The sequence below is a fragment of the Microdochium trichocladiopsis genome, assembly GCF_020744255.1.
Source record: "Microdochium trichocladiopsis strain MPI-CAGE-CH-0230 chromosome Unknown B0I36scaffold_1, whole genome shotgun sequence".
Classification (NCBI taxonomy): domain Eukaryota; kingdom Fungi; phylum Ascomycota; class Sordariomycetes; order Xylariales; family Microdochiaceae; genus Microdochium; species Microdochium trichocladiopsis.
Window position 1 is genome coordinate 2243671 of NW_025763544.1, and position 18268 is coordinate 2261938.

Here is an 18268-nt window from a genome sequence, read left to right on the forward strand (position 1 = left end):
ATGTACACACGCCGCAAGAGTGTTTACTTACTACGCACCTTGGATGACAAAAACATGGCAGACCTAACTCCCAGAGGGGCCCTGTCCGTTTTTAACCCTCAAGGATTCCGATCCGCGGTGCTGAAAAGAGCCGAAATGCCACTTTCCCACCACACAGAGTGGCGGCACACACATCATGTCCCCCCATGCAGTTTCTCCAAGTGCGGTCATGGGGCAGGATGGGAAAGTCGCCCAGTCTCGGGGAAATGGCCATGAAGAAGCGGTGCTGCCTCGCCCCGCCCCGACGGGGGGGGGGGGGGGCAAGATGTGCCCATCGCGGGTTCTGCCTTCTTCCTCCCAGCCCATGCCCCCCCCCCCGGCTCGCTTACACAACCTTGAAATAGGACAAAGTATCCGGCGTGACTTTTAGTCAGGGCTGTTCTTCCGCGCCCGGATGTGTGTAGGCACCGCGTAAGGAGAGGTGGCGCGCCGGAGGAATGTTGACGACGTTGGCGGCGGCGGCGGCGGCGGCAGCGGCCGCCGAATGACGTGGGTTTCGGAAAGGCTGACCTGCGACTGGGCCGGCCGGCCGGGGCGGCTTCATTCAGTCTCGCTCTCTCCGCAAGACGGCTGGCAAAGGATTCTATGGAAGGGTGTTCGGGGGAAAACCCGCGAGCTTTTGTATGGGATCGAGATCGCCGGTTCGAGGACACAAAAGGACAGATGGGCTGCATAATAGCCAAAGAGGAACACATGGGAGACTTTCCCGCTGGTGCCGCTCCTGCTCCTGCTCCTGCTGCCGGTCTCAACACACTGCAATCCGTGGGACCCCTGCAGAGAAGAGGGGGGGGGACGGCGGCATGATCCGGGCTGCGCGATGAGATGAGATGAGATGAGATGAGATTGGGGCTGCTTTCGATGGCGGTGGCTGAGGGCGAATCCCATCCCGCCGCCTGCCTGCCCGCCACACGCAGAAGATCCCTGTCAGAAGAGGATTTGGCCCTGAAGAACGAACCACATCTGCCGATGGTTTTCTTCCGCCGCGCGCTAGTGCAGGAGCAGCAGCAGCAGCCGCTGCCTCCCCTGGCAAGAAAAGGCGGCGTTTTTACGGGCTGCGGCCGGGCCAGTTGTAAGCTTGAAGACAAGGTTATTCTTACCCGCTGGCACTCAATGCACCCCGGCGTGCGCTACGGCCACCATCAGAGTGGAGGCTTGGAAATACAGAGGATGGGGACGGGGCCTAGACCAGGACCCTGCCTGCCTTTGGCCCAACCCAACTGACAGTGTGGCTGCTTAAAGTGATTGGCCTTCAGATATCGAAGTACGAAGGATCGGGCCTTATCTGCAAAGTCACGCGTCCAAGGCGAAGGACTTGTACTCCAGCCATGCCCGAACCAGGATGATGGCCGCTATTTTCTGCTATATCCTCGCCTATGAGTCCTGCAGCAGCTAGGCAGGGCTGGAGCTGGCTACAAAGAGCTCGTAGCCATACGATGTATGCTGGCGGATGCCAAGAAATGTCAAACGTCGCTCAACTAGGCAAATGGTAACCCAAAATGTGTTCCGTTGACCCGGGACCGAGGGGGAAGGGGGGAGGGGAAGAGGGTTTGTTTCCTCTACATGTCACATAAGGAATCCTTCCCCTGAAAGCTCTATAGACCTACTCCAAAAACGGGCATTATGCCCCTGACATATGGCATACCCCTCTCAGCTCGCCCGCCTGCCATCACCAGCTGGCTATCAGATCTTAGGTCACCGATGCTATTGCTAGGGATCTGGCTCAGCCTTAGCGTCTGTAACGTCTTTCAGCTGCGGCATAGGCGGAAAGCAGCGTGACGGTCACGTACTTGGGTGATACCGAGACGTCATAAGAGTCTGCAGGCACAGAACTCAATTTTGTGGGGGACGTAACATTCACACGCACAAGATGCCTCAACAGGCTTCTTTGTAGTGGCTCACGGCGAATCCAGGCATCACTTCAGGGCACTTCTTATTATGGAGTCACCGCGCGCCACCTCTTCCTCCACCGACACGCTCAGGATCGCATCGCGATCTTTGAGACACCAGTCGTTACATGCTCCAATTTTGCTGTCGTGTCTAGTGGCATGGTTACCTCCAAAGAAACTCAGAGTTGGTCTGATATCTGGCAATTCGAAATATGGAGCCGCCATATCACCATGTCGACGTCAAGGCAGGGAGGCTGGTTTCTTGTCAGCAGATGGCTCAGGCGGCTTCTCGTGGCAATCAGCTGAATCGGGGCCGTTGATTCGCTTCAAAAATCAAGTCATACAGGAATTACGCGACGGCGTAAACCAAAACTTTTCAGGTCATGCACGTAGTACAAGCAGCCAGTGAAATTTTGAGACCTATGCCACATCCTGATTCGGGAGATCTGGCGTTCGTACCGGGCGTCTGGACATGGCACTTGCTCGGGAAGGAGGAAAGCGACAAGGGAGTTGAATTCCCGGTTATACGGAGAATGTCGTGGAAACGAATACGGCTCTGCACAAAGCCTGCAACGTGGCCAGCAAGGATGCGTGAATTTTACCACAGACGGATAACACGGCGGCGCTGTAGAATCACGCCGAGTGAGTGTCCATAGCAGGAGTGAATGCTACCTGGATGGTGGACCACATCAACGGTTCGAGGTGCGAAATGTAACTGACCAGTAACTGACTCGATACAACCTCACACACAACCACACCAGCCTCGCTACATGGACCTCGTCAGAATTGACTTAGCGCCGTGCATAAGTGGTTATGCCCCCGGTTTGTGACATGATAGAGGTAGTTGCGAGATATAGCCCAATGCTCATGGTAGTCAAGGGATTGTTACCAAATTTGGGGCTGGCCGAATGTCAGCAAATGGTCGATACAAGAAACACTGGCAAAGTTGCCATTTAGGGACCACTAAGCGAGTATGTCGTGCCAAGTGCAAGGAAGAAGAAGGCGACTCTTATCAAAAGTCCAGAGACGCACCAATATCAACAACGAGGTCGAGGGAGTGACCACTGGACGTTGCTGCTTCCCAGTTCCCATGTATTACATCAATACATATGAAAGGGACTCTCAAAGAATGGCAAACTTGTTAAGACACATCCGGATGTGCCATTAGAACATATGACACCTCTGTGAGAGACTCAGTCCGGAGATATTCGGGCTAGTGACACAGAATGGAAACGATCGGAGGGATTGGGGCCCGGCGTCACTCCACGGCAGCGTGCCACTTTACAGTCACCGAATCCACTTGGCTGCAGTTGGCTTGCTTAGATCACGAAGGGGGGAGGGGTGTCGATTAGAGCCGTTACAAGATGTGCCTCTCGTGGAGTTCGGTAGATGGACCAGATGTTGAAAAGGAGCGAGGAGAAGGAGCGTGTCTGTAGACCCGCAAGGGCCGGCCTGCTGCAGTGAATGTAGCAGGGCCAAGCGGATTGTTAGAGATGACCCCCAAACATACCCGAACAGCCGCATTCTGCAGTGTGCCACCAGATGAGATGGGCTTGAAGAAGCTGTTGACCATGAGAAGTTGTTAGGCGTGGCCATCATAAGTCTATCAAGATCCTGAAGTGAGATATCAAGAGCGACGAGGTAAGCGTCCGCAGCAACCAGCCATGACAAATGATCCTCATCACGGTCCTTGATTGGCCATGGCCCTGGGCGAGGAAGGATTTGAGGCGTTACGAGAGCTGCCGGATCCTCAGAGGGGCTTGCCAGGATTGAGGACGGATTAGTTGACCAGAGTGTTGTAGCAACGATGGCATGGCAGTGCTACTGACTGTAACCCCGTCAGGTGGCGTTAAGGCTACACACGGTCCCATGTTCGACGTGGGAGACTAATCATGGCGAGCCGAGAGGGTTCGACGCTGTGACAGGAATGCAGGACAGCATCGAGAATCTACAGTATCTCGATTGTCAGAACCAAAACGGGTCCTTTGACAATTTGGAAGAAGACAAGACCGCCGTGCGAACCATGCTGCGTGGAGTAGGCCGGGGGTCGGGTAGCAGCGCAGAAGTCAGGGGCTTATGACAGCGGCCGAGAAAGAAGAGCAATGGACGAGGGTAGTTGTTTCGCGACGAGTTGGCGGCAGGGTTGTTGCGAAGGAGCTCACGTAAGAATGGTGGAGGGTGCCCGGTTGAAAACGTGCTGGATAGAGTCGTCGTTGAGGATGGAGAAGGCGCATGCGGGCGGACAACTAAGGTGTGGACTAGCGTGGTTGCCCCGAGGCAGGTACTCGAGGTACCGCCTGGTACCACAGCCCACAGCGGGCAGGACCCCAACCAGTTGACCCTGGAGGTGGGTTCTGGCATCCCCACTCGGCCGCGAGCCTGGCCCAGTCTCCCCGGGCGGGCGGGCTCCATACCTGAAGCGGCCGGCGCCTCTGCCCCCAGAGCTCGGAACCGCCTGCAAGCAAACAACTGCTCGCTGGCTGCGAGGAGAGATGAGTCGGGATGCTGCGGCTCCAGGATGCAGCACGAGACAAATCAAGCGTGCGGGCATCGCCTGATCGGTGATGGCAGGCCTGTTTGGGACGGCGAGAACCACACCACACCCAGGTGAGGTCTCCATCGCAAGCAACGCACCGTCGAAGGAATGGCTCCATCGCGGACGTGACCATGGCCTCTTTTGACATCTCGGCCATGACATGACACGCTGCTGCTGAGCATCTGCATCGTCTGGCATGCCGTGGCTTCGCCTCGCCTCGTCCCTCAGCTGTGCTAGCTGCTGTGCCGGTGCCTGCTTGCCGGCCCTTATCTCTTCTGGCTGGGCCGCTGCTATCAACTGCCATCAGCTTTATACTCGCCGTGTTCGCTCGCACCCGGCCCAATCGGTCCCTGACCCCGCCAGCTTAGTGAACGTGCTGTAGGTGCCCTCAGCCAGCAGCAGCGATCGACACGCTCTCTCCCCAAACTTGGTAGCCGCCCTTTCTCAACCACCGTCACCTTCCCCATGAGCGCCTCGCTCCACCACCAAGCCAACAACCACCACCACCACCCATATCGCACGATACCTCTGCTTGCCACAAACCCGCACCCGCACACCCTCCGCGCAGCTCCCGCATTGCGCAAACAACCCTCGCCGCGCATCCGCATATTCGAGCCCCGTTGCTAGACCACGACCGCGTCACCTCGGCCACGGCTGCCCGCGAATACGAGACGATTTGGTGTACCTCGCCTGGGTGGTGCAATGGCGACCTTCAACCCCATGGCCGCGCCAATGATGGCGGACACGATGGTGCTCAACGGGATGCACAACCCAGCACTGGGGATGGATCAGTTTGAGCAGGACATCACCTTTGACGAGGCACTGCTGTAAGTCCCTTCCACCACCGCCGGGCGGCCCGCCCATCCTGCTGCTGTCTTCACTGACCTGGCCGGCAGCGTCAATGGCAACCTGGGTCCTGTCCCGTTCACCCCGACATATGATTTCGACAACTTCGCAACCACGTTTGAAGATCCGTTTGCATATCCTAGACCGTACGAAGTGGCGCCGCGCGCCGAGGACTTCCACCACGACGACTCCCCGCCGCAGCAGCCAGATGACAAGCTCCTGGGCTTCTCGGTGACGGCCGTCAAGGCTTCGCCCCTCGACGATACCACAGGCGCCTATTCGGAGCCTTTCATGTCTGCGGAGCTCTATGGCATGTTCTTCGTCGCCGAGGACGTATTTGGTGGGGAGACGACAGGAAGGCCGCTGGAGCTCACTTGCTACCGCCGAAATCTATGGCAGTGCTCGGGTCAGATCACGATGCCGAGGCATTGCACACAAGTTTTGAACGAGCAGGGCAGGCAAGTCCCAATCGACGACTTCTGGGCATCCGTCTCTGCCGTGGAGAGTATTGAGGGCAAGACCACCGAGATAATCTCAATCCCCTGGAAGAGCAACAACCCCGCCCTTGGAGACGGCCAGGAGACCAAGGTTGCGAGCGCACCACCCAAGATGGCGCTTGATCCCAGTAGCGGTCAAGAGATTGACGGCCACCGAGTCAGCATTCCAGTATCGTGGAAGCGCCTGCAATTCAAGAGCGCCACTGCGAACAACGGGCGGCGAAAGGGTCTCCAACAGCATTATGTCGTCCTGATCAGTCTTCTCGGCAGAATACAGGGCACCAATGAGTTCGTCAAGATCGCCGAGATCCAAAGCGGCCCCGTCATTGTCCGCGGCCGAAGTCCGCGCAATTTCGACAGCAAGAAGGACGTGCCGCTGACTGGCGACAAGAAACCACACCCGCCGGCGCATCCTGAGCGTGAGCGTTCTACCAGCGATGTGAGCAGCAGCACTGCTCCGCACAACCTCAAGACTGAGCGAGCAAACTCGGGCTCTAGCTTGCATCGTTACCAAGCACCAGGGAATATTGTCATTCCTCCACCGTCGTCAAATGAATGGGGCGCCGCTCAAGCAGGATACCAATCACAACCGCATTCAGCCAAGAGAGCCGCCATCTCTCCCAACATGAACAGACCGCCGATTCCAGCCTGGAACCCCAGCGTTCATAGGACGCCCAACAAGACCACTCCGCCAGCGCCCACCATGCCGATCAATCTATCGCTCTCTGAAGATGAGCGAAGTCCTCATAACCAGAGCGGCTCGGAGGCCCTGACCAGTCCTGGAGTGAATAGAACAAACTCGGTGCAGCCGCGGGCGGGGAGTCCCGTGGAAGAGGACGACCTGCTATACGAATATTTTCCCTTGAGTCTGGATGACTGGTTAGTGTTGGATCTGCATCTGTCTTGTTTCCAGGAATCAGGCCACTGACAGAGACAAATACAGGACACCCCTTGTGGATACGGTATACCGCCCGCATATCGTACATCACATCGCAATACCCCAAGAAATCAAAGCACAAGCCATTAGGAGTAAGGCGAAACGCTACTTCTCAGCAGACTGATTTGTTCTATATTGGTATGGGCTGGATATTGTATGATTTTATGCTCTCTTTTAGTTTGGCTGGGTTTGTGGTAGTCTTTTTCGAGGAGTTTGAAAGGGCGCTAGCGATGGGTTATTTTGGAACGGCTGAATACCCACCAGGACCGGCTGGGATCTGTTCTTGATGTATTTTTGGGAGCTTGGTACGATTCACCCGCTGTTGTCACATGCAGTGTTTGTACATCAGACTGTCTCGCGATCTGAGGAAAGCTTATGTCTGAGGAAGGTTTACGCGTTACGGTTGAAGCTCACCTTCAAAAGAGGGATTCGCAGGGTAGTACCGGTAAAAAAGCAAATCATAAGGCGCCGATCCTTATTTTCGTGAAACTGGCAGTTGTGGATGAACAGGTGTCCCTCAGATCGATCTGGTGGCAATTCTTGACTCCGCTATAGATGCAAGAGAGTCAAAAGCAACTGACATGTCCTTCCAGCTCGCTGTGGCTTCGCGTTGAAGATTTCTGAAAATCGAGAGGGGGGAAAGATCACATCAACCAGTTTCCTTGCGTCTGCTTCAGGAAGACGAGCAGCGGGCGGGTAGTCAATCAGCTCAGGCCTCTGCGAGATAGGGTCACCCAGATAAAGACCCGACGATATATGTGCTCAATGTTCGCGCCGTGCTAATCCATCCACGGGCCATCATTGAGTACCTCTCGTCTCTTCTCTTCTTTCTTCTTCTTACCCTTTCCGGCCGCCCGACCCTTGTTCTCCGCGCTGCCATTGGGCCACGCCTGATGATGGCGGGATTCCTGGGGCTCCGGCCCGGCCCCTTAGTACGTAGGTGTATTGGAGGATTCGGGGTATGTGTCTGTGGTTGGCGGTTGCGTGTATAGAGAGTGGGCTTTGCTTGCTGGGATGTGAATCCATCCCGCTGCTTTGCTTCAGGGCGTGGACCAACCACATCTGGTGGAGGTGGCTGGCCGCGTGGTTGTTTGGGGCTGCAAGTCTTTATTTTGACGACATTGGTGTTTTTTTTTTTTTGGAGGGGCCTATGCCATCATTCACCTTGTCGTTTTTTGCTCATGTGTAACGCTGGCGCTTGATAAAGAGGTGGGCTCACCTTCTGTTGTTTGCTTGTGGACAAGAGTGGTAACTGGCAATTCTTTGTCAATGGTTAGGGCTGTTTCCAGATGGTCGGGCTGATTTTTCGGGGACTTTGGGGATCTGGCTAAGCAGAAGCCGTCGCTGTCCAGGTTCCTAGAGATAGCTATATGGGCCGGCCTTGCCCAAAGGTTCTGTACCAATGTCGAGCCAACTGCTGCAAATCGCCTTGGTCATTTTCGTGATATTGACATCTTGAACAGTACAAATTGGGATAACTCGCAATCGGGGAGAGCGTGCCTCGAAAGTTGAAATAGCATTGGAAGTGGGAGCCTTTTTGAATCTGGTTGGTAAATACTCCGCATGTAGTGTAGGTTTGATCTGCCTTCGAGTCTTTTGAAGCTTCGAGCTTTGACCATGAGGCATCTTTAACCAAAGCTAGCAGGGCGAGGCGCAGTACCATCGGCATCTCGAATGAGCCGCAGCTGCGCCGTAGGACCTTGGGGGAAATTTTCCCTCTGATAGTGATGCTGGGCAGACTTGCCAGAGCAGTCAGTCCCCGGGACCTCTGTTCTTCGTGGCTACATACCAGCAGCACAATCCAGCCATCATCCACTGACCCCGCCGGCTGCTGGAGTGAAAGAGTTTTGGGCCACAACTGCCGGGAACCCTGCATGCATGCTACCACTACAAGGGTGCACCATATAGCGAAACGAAATGCAACATGACATCTGGCAAAGCACAAGCACGCACGGGCATCACCTCCCTTCGGCAGACACGTCCCGGCTGACTGGCTCCTCTGTCCCGATATCGCGATCCACTTGTGAAAGCGCGACAATGCCCGAAAACACTTTTCGAGAAAGTCTATTTTCCACGAGACGAGGTGCGGGCTGGGGCCTGGGAAATGCGGAACATTGTTTACCAAGGGTCGAATAATCGCCGAAGGGGTCCAGCCAGGAAGGACCCCATCATCATGTGGAGCAGAAATTTGCAATGGTTACAGCACCGTCGCATGTTTTGCGGACCAACGTAGCACACGGCGGGAGAGAGGGAGAGAGGGGGGCGCTCGCTCAGGTTGTAATATCCACACCCACACCAGAGAATCAGAGCGTGTGTGTGTGAGAGAGAGAGACAGAGGGAGCCAACATCGATACACGCATACCGAATAACGCGACATCAGCGCGACCGCGCGCTGTTTTGTCTTTCACCAATCCCGTCGCTCTCGTAAAAGGTGCACTTCCCGCTTCCAGAAGCCGGGACTTTTATCTAAAAGTAGCCAATCCACTTGCAGCGCTGGCCAGCCGCTAAGGGTCTCCCGCATTGAATGTGCTGGACGACGCGGGCCGGCCCCGGTGGTTCGGGCGGATATCAGCTCGTCCCATGTAACGTTTCTTGTCTCCTCTTCTTGTTCTTCTTCGTCTTACTTCTCGCCAGGGGGGCCACTTCGTGTGCACCTGCTCTCCACGCATGAGCGGAGAAGAAGAAGAGGAAGAAGAAACAGCGAATCAAAGCGATGTTCGCAGTCGGAATGAAGTTTGTCTGCCAGTCTACAGCCGCTGGGCAGCGCAACGGGAAGGCTGGGCGGGTGCTGTGGCGCAATGCTTGCTGGACGGAGAAGTGTGCCGGCTTCCCACTGAACCCTGCCCGTGCCAGCGCAAAATAAGATCCTGTCGCGAATTAGTGGTAGTGTGTTAACGCCGGTGGGCGTAATGTCAGATGCTTGGACGGACCGAGTGTGCTCAAGGACTCGAGACCAAGATATCTGAATGGCCCTTCTTGCGTGGATTAAGAATAGTAATTATGTACAAGTAAATGGCGACTAGTCCGCTCGCCAAGATGCAATCAGAGATGACAAAAGAAGATGTAGATAAAAGAAAATAATGCAGAGGAAGATTAGCTGCCGGCTCGTTCCATAACGAGGCCATCGAGATATGTCCCGATTGCGCTTTTTTTTGGCTTCATCCTCGCCGCCGAACCCAGACCAACTTACAGTCGCCTTGAACTATCTTCGACCCCGCCGTTTATTCTTGATTTGTGTGCAAATATTGTCAAAGATTGGCTTGTAGCGTTCATCATGTCGTTTCAGGAAAGGTCTGTATCTACTTGAAATGCAACGTGACCTCGGGCGTTCCGTTTGAAGCACCATCATTATGCTGCGATAATGCCCGTGACATCAGCCGCACCGGCACTTGCGGCGAGTTTGATCTCCTCCTCGGTCACGCAGGCTAGTGCCACGGCAGCACCGAGAAGCGAGCTTTCTTTGGTGGGCACGAGCTCTACGGAGCCCTTGCCGTTGTAGATGCTACTGGAGCGGACGAGGTCGTCGAGGACAGCTTGGCAGTTCGCCCGAAGGCCTGGATAGTGCTCGATAACGGAGCCATTGTAGGCGACGGTGGCGTGGTAGGGGGAGGATTGTGTCGCGGATGACGGGGAGATTGGGTTCGTGCCTGGTGAGATCCCATCTGCTTGTGTAGTCGGCAGGGGAAACATATCTTTGTCTTCTGGAGGCGTTGGTGGAGTCTCGATTGCGGCACGTTGCTCATCCGTAGATGGTGTCATACTCTTTGGTATGGTGGAGGAAGAGATTGATCGGATTCCACGAGCGATGGTCTTGCTCTTACTTTCCTGTTTCAAGCGGTCCTCGGCTTCTGTCTCATGTCGTAGCTCCCAGAGTGAGAAAACACACGTGGCAATGACAGCAGCGGCTCTGCGGGAGACCATTGTTGCTATCGTCCTTAAGAACTGGACGTCTTCGAGTGTCGGCTCAGCCGGGAAAGCGTGATGTGACAGGAAGTATGGCAGCCCCGTCTCCAGAGTTGGCGTGGTGTCACTACAAGCAAGATATCAGCCTATGCCCCGTGAATTCCTGATGTGATCCCGTCCAATTACTCACCTCTCTAGTGTCGATACCGTCGCTGTGTCGAGCGAGTATGGCTTCTCAAGGGAAGTTGGGATCTCGCCGCCAAAGATTCCAACACTCTGTATCGCCTCGACCAGCACAAGCCTGCAGATCTCCCCCAGGTAATATCCTGAGACAAGATGTTCGAGAGGCTGGAAATCTGGCCGGGGATGTTCCTCGTTCAGGAGATGGTCCCATCTAGTCATGGGTAAAAAGCCTTTGCCAAACATGGACATTTCCGTGTTGACGATAACGTGGGTCGCAGCCGCGAACCAGCTGTCGGGGCGATTGCCATATTTTGCTCGACCGAGTGCTGATACCGGAAGGTGGACAGACATGTTGCTACCCGTGCCCAGAATGAGCCCAAAATGCGTCGAATCGTGCACATATGCTTGAGAGAGCAGGGTCGCCGAGCCATCGTTTACTATGGCACCGAGTCGGACATTGAGGCCCCTTCGCTTGCAAGCGAACCGGATGAGCTCTCCAAGGTCTTGCCCCATGAGGCCTCGCGTTGCTAGGAAGCCTTTGCCCATGCCCATGAGTAGTGCGCCGCCTGGAGAGACTTGGCTATGAGGTGGTTAGTCCATGCTTCTAGTAGAGATTCCTGATAAAGGAGAGTTAGAACATACTCGATGGCAAAGCTCCACGCAAGGCCCAACCGGATCTCTTCTTTGGCGTTGGATCTGTCTTCTCCAAGGACTTCGTGTATCCGATCCGCCATCCAGTCGAAGAATGCCAGACCCTCGAGCTGTTTGATTTCCGGCGTGATCTTAAACGAGCTCAAACGTGCAATTTCAGCCTCACGACCAGCCATAGACCGACCTCTGAGCTGGACGACGGCGACACGTAGTGTTGAACCACCAACATCGAGCGCGAGAAATTCGCCCACCTCGCCACCGGTAGGGAGCAAGTGGTTAAACGAAGGCAACATGTTCTCGCCGACAATGTGTAACCTCTCCCGGTACTGTGACTTGAGGCCGTTGGATAATGCTTTTAGCCCATCATGCTGTACCCGGCCGAGGAAGGCCTCCTCGAGTTCTTGCAGGAACTGATCGGCAGACTTGGGCACAAAGTTGGGCGACAGGTTGTCTGGTGACGAAGGCCGGTCTTTCTGTCGAGGACTGACCCAGAGGCTGAGGACGGCTTGAATGAATGACTTGCCCCGAAGGAGCTGCTGAAGCGCGGTCAAAATTGCCTTTCGGAAAGTCGCCATTGTGGTGTTCAGCGCCATGGTGTCAAGGACGGTGAAGCCAGTGGTCGACACAGAACAGGCCGGGCTAGAATAGATATGTTGCGAGTTCTCCAAAGATGGAATGGCCTCTGTGGTTACGTTCACAAGCTAGCGACGACAAGTAACAAGCTTGCCGGCCCTTGTGCAGCCCACGAAGGTTGTTGGGTATGGATGGATCGTTTCAGAGGGGCGACTATCATTGCCGTTGGCAGACAACACTGGAGACCCGCAAAGTGCCTGGAGGGCTACCACCCACAAACGCAGCCGATCAGTGCTTTGGGGGTGCTTGGAAAAGGCCCTGCACTGGAGGGAAAGGGTCTTCTCGTATCCAGTAGAGGTAGAATGCAAGCGATGAAACCTCACGCAGTGCCGCTGTGACCAACCAATTGCTGCGGTTGTGAAAAGTGAACAAGATGGCCCCAAACCCAAAGAGACCCGCCTCGGGGTGCCAAAGGCTTCGCGATGGTTACAGCTTGTGAAGCCAATCCGGGAAGAAGAGTTATTGCGTCGCGAAGGGGTAAGAAGTGACCTTTCAGGGTTGTGTTTAGGCACTGCCCGATGGGAGTGAAAGCTTTTGCTAAGCGGTTAACCTGGGATCTCGCCCTCGGCGAGACCGGGGAGTCGACGAAGAAATGGGGAGCGTGGTGCAAATAACAGGTCTTGTGAGTGCCTCTGAAGGACTGGACCAGTGTATGTCACCGATGGTTGGTAAGGGTGTCTCTTTACCGCCTCGGCTGCTGATATTGGGTCGACAGCCAAAGGGAGGCCAATATAGGCGCTGGAAATAGCCGGCCAAACGGGAGGAGGCTTTGATACGCCGCTCCGACTGAGCATAATATCCTTCAAGTCGAGACGCAATCGTCGGTCATCGACGCAGGCTATGCCAGGGGTGCGTGGGATTCCCGGGGAAAGGAAGGCCCCTGAATTCCGCCTGCTGGATGTCAAGAGCGCGTCAGCCAAGAAGAGCACAGCGCCCGGTCTGACTTGACATGTTTGGCTCAATCTGTTGTTGTCGGATATCGAGATGCCTGGCGGACCGGCGAAGAAGACTCGACAGGGGCCCCGGGAAGGGACGCTGCAGGCTGCACGTGTTAGTCAGTATTGACGAACAGGCGCAAAGACGTGAGCCGGACCGGCAGATTGGATCCGCACACACGACACAAGGACAGTCGACGAAGAGGTGACAGGCGGGTCGCGCAAAAGCGACAGCAATGCCAGCATCTGGCACCAACAAAGAGCAAGCAGTCAAGAACGTGACAGTCTGGTAGTCATGGGCGCTTGGGACATGTGATCGGCAGCGCGAAGTAACCATGGAAGAGGAGGGCCTTGAGGTGAAACGGGACGACTTCCAGTCGACGGCACCATTCGAAAACCAACAACGGCATGGGGCTAGACTCAGGGACTGCGGCCAAGCCCCTTGGAGGCGGCGGCTTTGGTGTTACTAGAGTATCGGTTTAAGTTAGCGGGCAGCGGCTGGGGAGCACGCCAGCATGGTGGCCCAACAGAGCCGCGTGTGGTCTTTTCCAGCCAGCTGGAGCAGCAGAAAACATTTAGCCATGGCCAATAGGCCGGGCCCGTGAAATCTCTTCGTTTGGCGGAACAAAAATAACACGAACAGCATCTATCGACGAAGATCCACATGGCAGCGGCGCCTTGTCGGAATAATGGAGGGGAGACCCCAATCTACGCAGCCACTCGAGGGAAGGGTCCAACAAGCCCATGAGGCTGTCTTGCTGGTTGGTGGGGCCGTTGCCGCAGCAGCTACAACATCAGCACCAGCATCAGCATCATCAGTATTGACGAGACTGACTGGTAACCTTGATCATTGAGGACGCCGAGTCGTGGCGCATGTCTGAAAGCGGTAAGAGATCGGGAGACGCAGCCGCAGGGGGCGTAAGCGAGCGCAATGCAGTGCTGTGCCTCTGTACATAGGCGCCTGCTGTGCTCTGCTCTGGAACTGGATGATCTGCAAGGCATTGCAAGACTGGATGCTTGACTGGCTGGCTTGAACGATTGCCCTCAGGGGCAGAGGCCGGGCCTGGTGACAGTCGAATGTGTGTACGCGTGGAGCGGCGGCCCTTGCTGGGGATGTAACGTTGTAATGATGGGCGGCGACATTGTCGACAACAGCTGATGAGGACTTGGCAGCAGCCAACCACAGGCGGCCGCTACCCTGCAACCCACCAGGCCACGCTCTTGCCTTGCCAGGCACTTACTTGGTCGGGGGCCACCTACTTCCTAGGCGGCCTGGTACTGGTCCCCCGTGTCCCGTCAGTCTCCAGCATCTCCCCTACTATCATTGCAGTCCGTACTCGCAATCCTTCGCCACAAAACCTCCAGCGTGCCCGGCCCCACGATGACGTCGGCAGCCTCCTGTGTAAGACATGCACACCTTTGAGGCAAGGCCACCTTCCGACCGAGTTGGGCAAAGCACTTTGCATCGCTTCGGTCTACTTCTCGTGTGTAGGCTGAATGAAACCCGCAGGCAGACAAGGTTCAACCGGGCCTCCTGCCCAGCCTGCGGCACAGACTTCTGCAGCTTCTCTGCTCACGCTCACCCTCACCAATCCTCGCCCAACCACTTTCAACGCCTGCATCCCTCGTTGATACTCCAGTCCACATATAATGGACCCTGGCCCATCCCCTGCGCAAGGGTGCGCTTGCTGGCAGGCGCCACACCACGCGAGCTCCTCTGACAACCTCGACTACCTCCCGCCCGCCCTGCACTTCTGACCTCTGCTCGCCAAGACTTTTTCCAACGTCCTGGCATGCGGGTGCCTGCTAGCCAAGTGCTGACCTGGTCGAACTCGGATTTTCATTGTTCTGATATATAAAGACGTAGTTGGCTATCGTGATGGCAAGCAGTCAACCGCTACACCGAACGCTGACAGTCTCGGAACGAAGAACTTTGCAGCTGCTTATTCTAGTAATCCTGTCTGGGATGGCCCACCTCGGGCACCTTGGCAACCGTAAGGGCAATCTTTCTGAATGAAGCCTCGACTTTTGAGCCTCACGACGGTCGCTGTCAGATCGAGATGAGCGAGGTGGGGTTCGGTGAGAAGCTGAGATCCCAGCAGTCCGTCGGAACCGCCCAACAATCGCGCCATTGACTGTCGGATTTGCTGCCGATTGCTCTAATTGGCCTCTACATCGTTGCTGTTCGCCTGGGCCATTTTCACGATGTTGGCATGAACTCACCACGCCATCAAGTGACCCCGCCGATCAGCCTTCAACAGTGGTCGGTCCAGGCATGACACGACCCTTGCTTGTTTCTTGCCGTGGTTGATGGACTTCCAATGAGCTTGACGAGCGCGAAAGCTTTGTCATCCCTGGACGCTTTGCCAAAGTCTTCGCTCCTCACGAAGAAGACTCAATTGTTCCTCGGGGCAGCTATGATGGGCACGTCACGGAATAATCTTTGTCTTCCATGAAGTTGTTTGTGTGCAGCCGCAGCGCTGTCAACAAGTTAGGTCATTCTGCCTCGGCCAGACGATGTTCATCGCCAAGGTCCATTGTCTTCTAGAAGCACAAGCACTGGCCCGCAATGGCCGGAGATGGCCGGACAGCCCTTGGCCGACGGTAGCGCGGTTTTCGGTCGACCACCCGAGGAGGGGAAAGGACTCGATCCCTCCGCTGCAGATCTTTGCCACATACTTATCGCGGCGTTGTCAGTGTAGGAGCACGATTGCGCACCTTGGCTTCTGGTGAATGATATTGTGACCAATCACAGGCACGGTACCAGGGTATGGTTCACAGCTTCACCTATCACCGGAACAGATTACATCACCCCAGAGCTCCCACACCCTAAGCATGACTATCAGCCCAAATGCACTCAGCACACGAATCAATCAGACTGTAGCTGATGGCGGGCGTCACCGAAAAAATCCGTCGGGGTTCCGATGGTGGATCCGAAAACCAACGTTTCATCATATCCGGGTCCAAAGGTTTCATCCGAATGGACTGCCGGTGGCTTTGTCTCTGTGCTGTCTTGCCGTGCGGCGCCCACCAGTAGACCAGCCATGCCATCCGTGGATTGGCTCTCGTGGTCGCCTCAAGGTTGCCACTAACGTCCACCAGGACTCACCATGACGGCTGATCGCAAGGACCCCGAGTCGTTGCTTGTCCTTCGGCGGGTCACGACTTGATATGAAGCGTGTCAGCTTTCTTCCTACCTGGATGTCGGAGCTCCCTCCATTCTTCCCTTGATACTGCGTAGTCAACAACACCTCTGCCACCGTTTTAAGCCTTCGTGACCACCACTGCCAGCACCAATAACAACAAGCGTCCTCACTCCCATACTCCGGTCCACTACCCACCCTTCCTATCAACATGAGGCTCATCATTCGGGACCGCTCCGAGGCTGCGAGCGCCTATGTTGCCAAGTACATCATCGATCGCATCAACCACTTTCAGCCAACCCCCACTCACCCTTTCGTTCTGGGCCTCCCCACAGGTTCCAGCCCGTTGGGTGTCTATAAGATTCTAGTCGAACAGCACAAGGCTGGCAACGTACGTCCATGGCTCGCCATGCTGTGAGACCTTTTGTCAGCCGCCACGGCTGGGCCGTGGCTGAATATAGGAAATCATCGTGACTGACTAGTCTCTGCCGCGACTTTTTAGGTCTCTTTCGAGAATGTCGTCACGTTCAATATGGTACAGACATCATCTCATCGCATGCGTCTTATTGGACGTTGACTATACAAGACCATCAATTAACAGCTTTGACCGGGAATATAGGATGAGTATGTTGGTATCCCTCGGGATCACCCAGAGAGCTACCACTCCTTCATGTGGAAGAATTTCTTTGCGCACGTCAATGTGAAGCCAGAAAACGTCAACATTCTCAATGGTAACGCACCCAACCTCGAGGCAGAATGCGTGGAATATGAGGCCAAAATCAAGCGGGCCGGAGGAATTGACCTGTTCCTTGGTGGCATCGGCGAGGATGGACACATTGCCTTCAACGAGCCGGGCTCAAGTCTAGCCTCGCGCACGCGTGTCAAGACGCTGGCGTACGATACCATCCTAGCCAACTCACGCTTCTTCGACAACGACATTGCCAAGGTGCCCAAGATGGCCCTGACTGTGGGCGTGCAGACGGTGCTCGAGGCACGCGAGGTCGTCGTCATCATTATCGGCGCGCGCAAGGCCCTGGCGCTGCAGAAATGCATCGAGCAGGGCGTCAACCACATGTGGACGCTCTCAAGTCTGCAGCTTCACCCTCATCCGATGATCGTATGTGATGAGGATGCGACTTTGGAGCTGCAGGTTAAGACTGTCAAGGTAGGACACATTCGACATCTATCACTGGCTATATTGGGCAATCTCGACTGCTCAACTCGTCAAGCAACAACAGCTAACACCTTGTCATATGTGCAGTACTTCAAGAGCATTGAAGAAGTCGCGCTTCAGCAAGGTTTCGAGCAAATCCTTCCCTCGGCGATCCGGACCGGCGCCCAGGGCTCTTCTCAGCAGCCGCAGCAACAGTACCAGCGGCAGGTGACCCCCATCGACACCACTGCCGCCGCCAGTGTACCGACGACTGCTATAAACGGCATTCCCCAGTCTCCACCCACCTCGCCTCAAAAGTACGAGCACGTCTCCTCTCCAACGATCCTGGCTCCGCAGCCGGTTACCTCGCGACTGCTGCGCCCGACGTCACCAGCGAACGAGTATCCGGTACGTTCGGTTTCGCCGGATTTCGTGCCAGACCGCATGGCCGACCGGGTGGTGGGGGTGCCGTCTATCCAGCGACGGTTGACGCCGCAACCTGAGCAACAGCGTTTCGCCAGTGTCGGCGCTTGAACAAGGGCGGCTCCGTCAAGGTTTGGATGGCTACTTTCTACCCACGGCGGAAGCTATAAAGCTGGCCTCGTCGACATTAGGCCAGGAACATGGTCATGCATCGCATGCTGCTCTTGGCAGCCACTCACACCCTCACATCCTCCACTGTCTCTCGTCATCAGCACTGCTCCTGGGATTCTCGCTCGCGTTACATGATCGTACCCTCGTTCTTAAGCCCCAAGGGTTCCTCTTCTCATTCCTCAGTCGTCAAGGTGTCACGCTCGCATGCAAGGACGGCGCATCATAGGGAAAACGTGTACATAGTCTTTATAAAATACCCAATCGTTACTGCATCATCATGAAACTAGCTTCGCACTTCAATTCTCCCACGTGTTCTGAGACTTTCATCGTCG

The 18268-nt window shown here is 55.6% G+C and overlaps 3 protein-coding genes across 3 annotated transcripts; 2 read left to right on the top strand and 1 right to left on the bottom strand.

Moving 5' to 3' along the window:
• Window positions 1-5163: 5163 nt before the first annotated feature.
• On the top strand, window positions 5164-6865 carry B0I36DRAFT_357601 (acid phosphatase; the record flags this gene model as incomplete). The annotated part of the gene is made up of 3 exons (XM_046157823.1): window positions 5164-5288; window positions 5358-6683; window positions 6748-6865. 3 exons carry the CDS (start codon window positions 5164-5166, stop codon window positions 6863-6865), a joined length of 1569 nt encoding a protein of 522 aa, XP_046018335.1.
• Window positions 6866-10089: 3224 nt separating this feature from the next.
• B0I36DRAFT_344050 (uncharacterized protein) lies at window positions 10090-12071 on the bottom strand (the record flags this gene model as incomplete). Its single annotated transcript, XM_046156223.1, has 3 exons — window positions 10090-10771; window positions 10835-11407; window positions 11470-12071. The coding sequence occupies 3 exons, from the start codon at window positions 12069-12071 to the stop codon at window positions 10090-10092; spliced, it is 1857 nt and encodes a 618-aa protein (XP_046018336.1).
• Window positions 12072-15966: 3895 nt separating this feature from the next.
• Window positions 15967-18219, top strand: B0I36DRAFT_310373 (glucosamine-6-phosphate isomerase). Its single transcript, XM_046152243.1, has 4 exons — window positions 15967-16580; window positions 16692-16724; window positions 16809-17354; window positions 17451-18219. Exons 1-4 carry the CDS (start codon window positions 16401-16403, stop codon window positions 17874-17876), a joined length of 1185 nt encoding a protein of 394 aa, XP_046018337.1. The 5' UTR covers window positions 15967-16400; the 3' UTR covers window positions 17877-18219.
• Window positions 18220-18268: the final 49 nt, after the last annotated feature.

Coding starts and splice junctions, on each gene's coding strand:
- B0I36DRAFT_310373 (XM_046152243.1), top strand. CDS start 16,401: ATGAGGCTCATCATTCGGGACCGCTCCGAGGCTGCGAGCGCCTATGTT. Junction 16,581..16,691: donor AACAGCACAAGGCTGGCAAC/GTACGTCCATGG, acceptor GCGACTTTTTAG/GTCTCTTTCGAGAATGTCGT. Junction 17,355..17,450: donor TGCAGGTTAAGACTGTCAAG/GTAGGACACATT, acceptor TCATATGTGCAG/TACTTCAAGAGCATTGAAGA.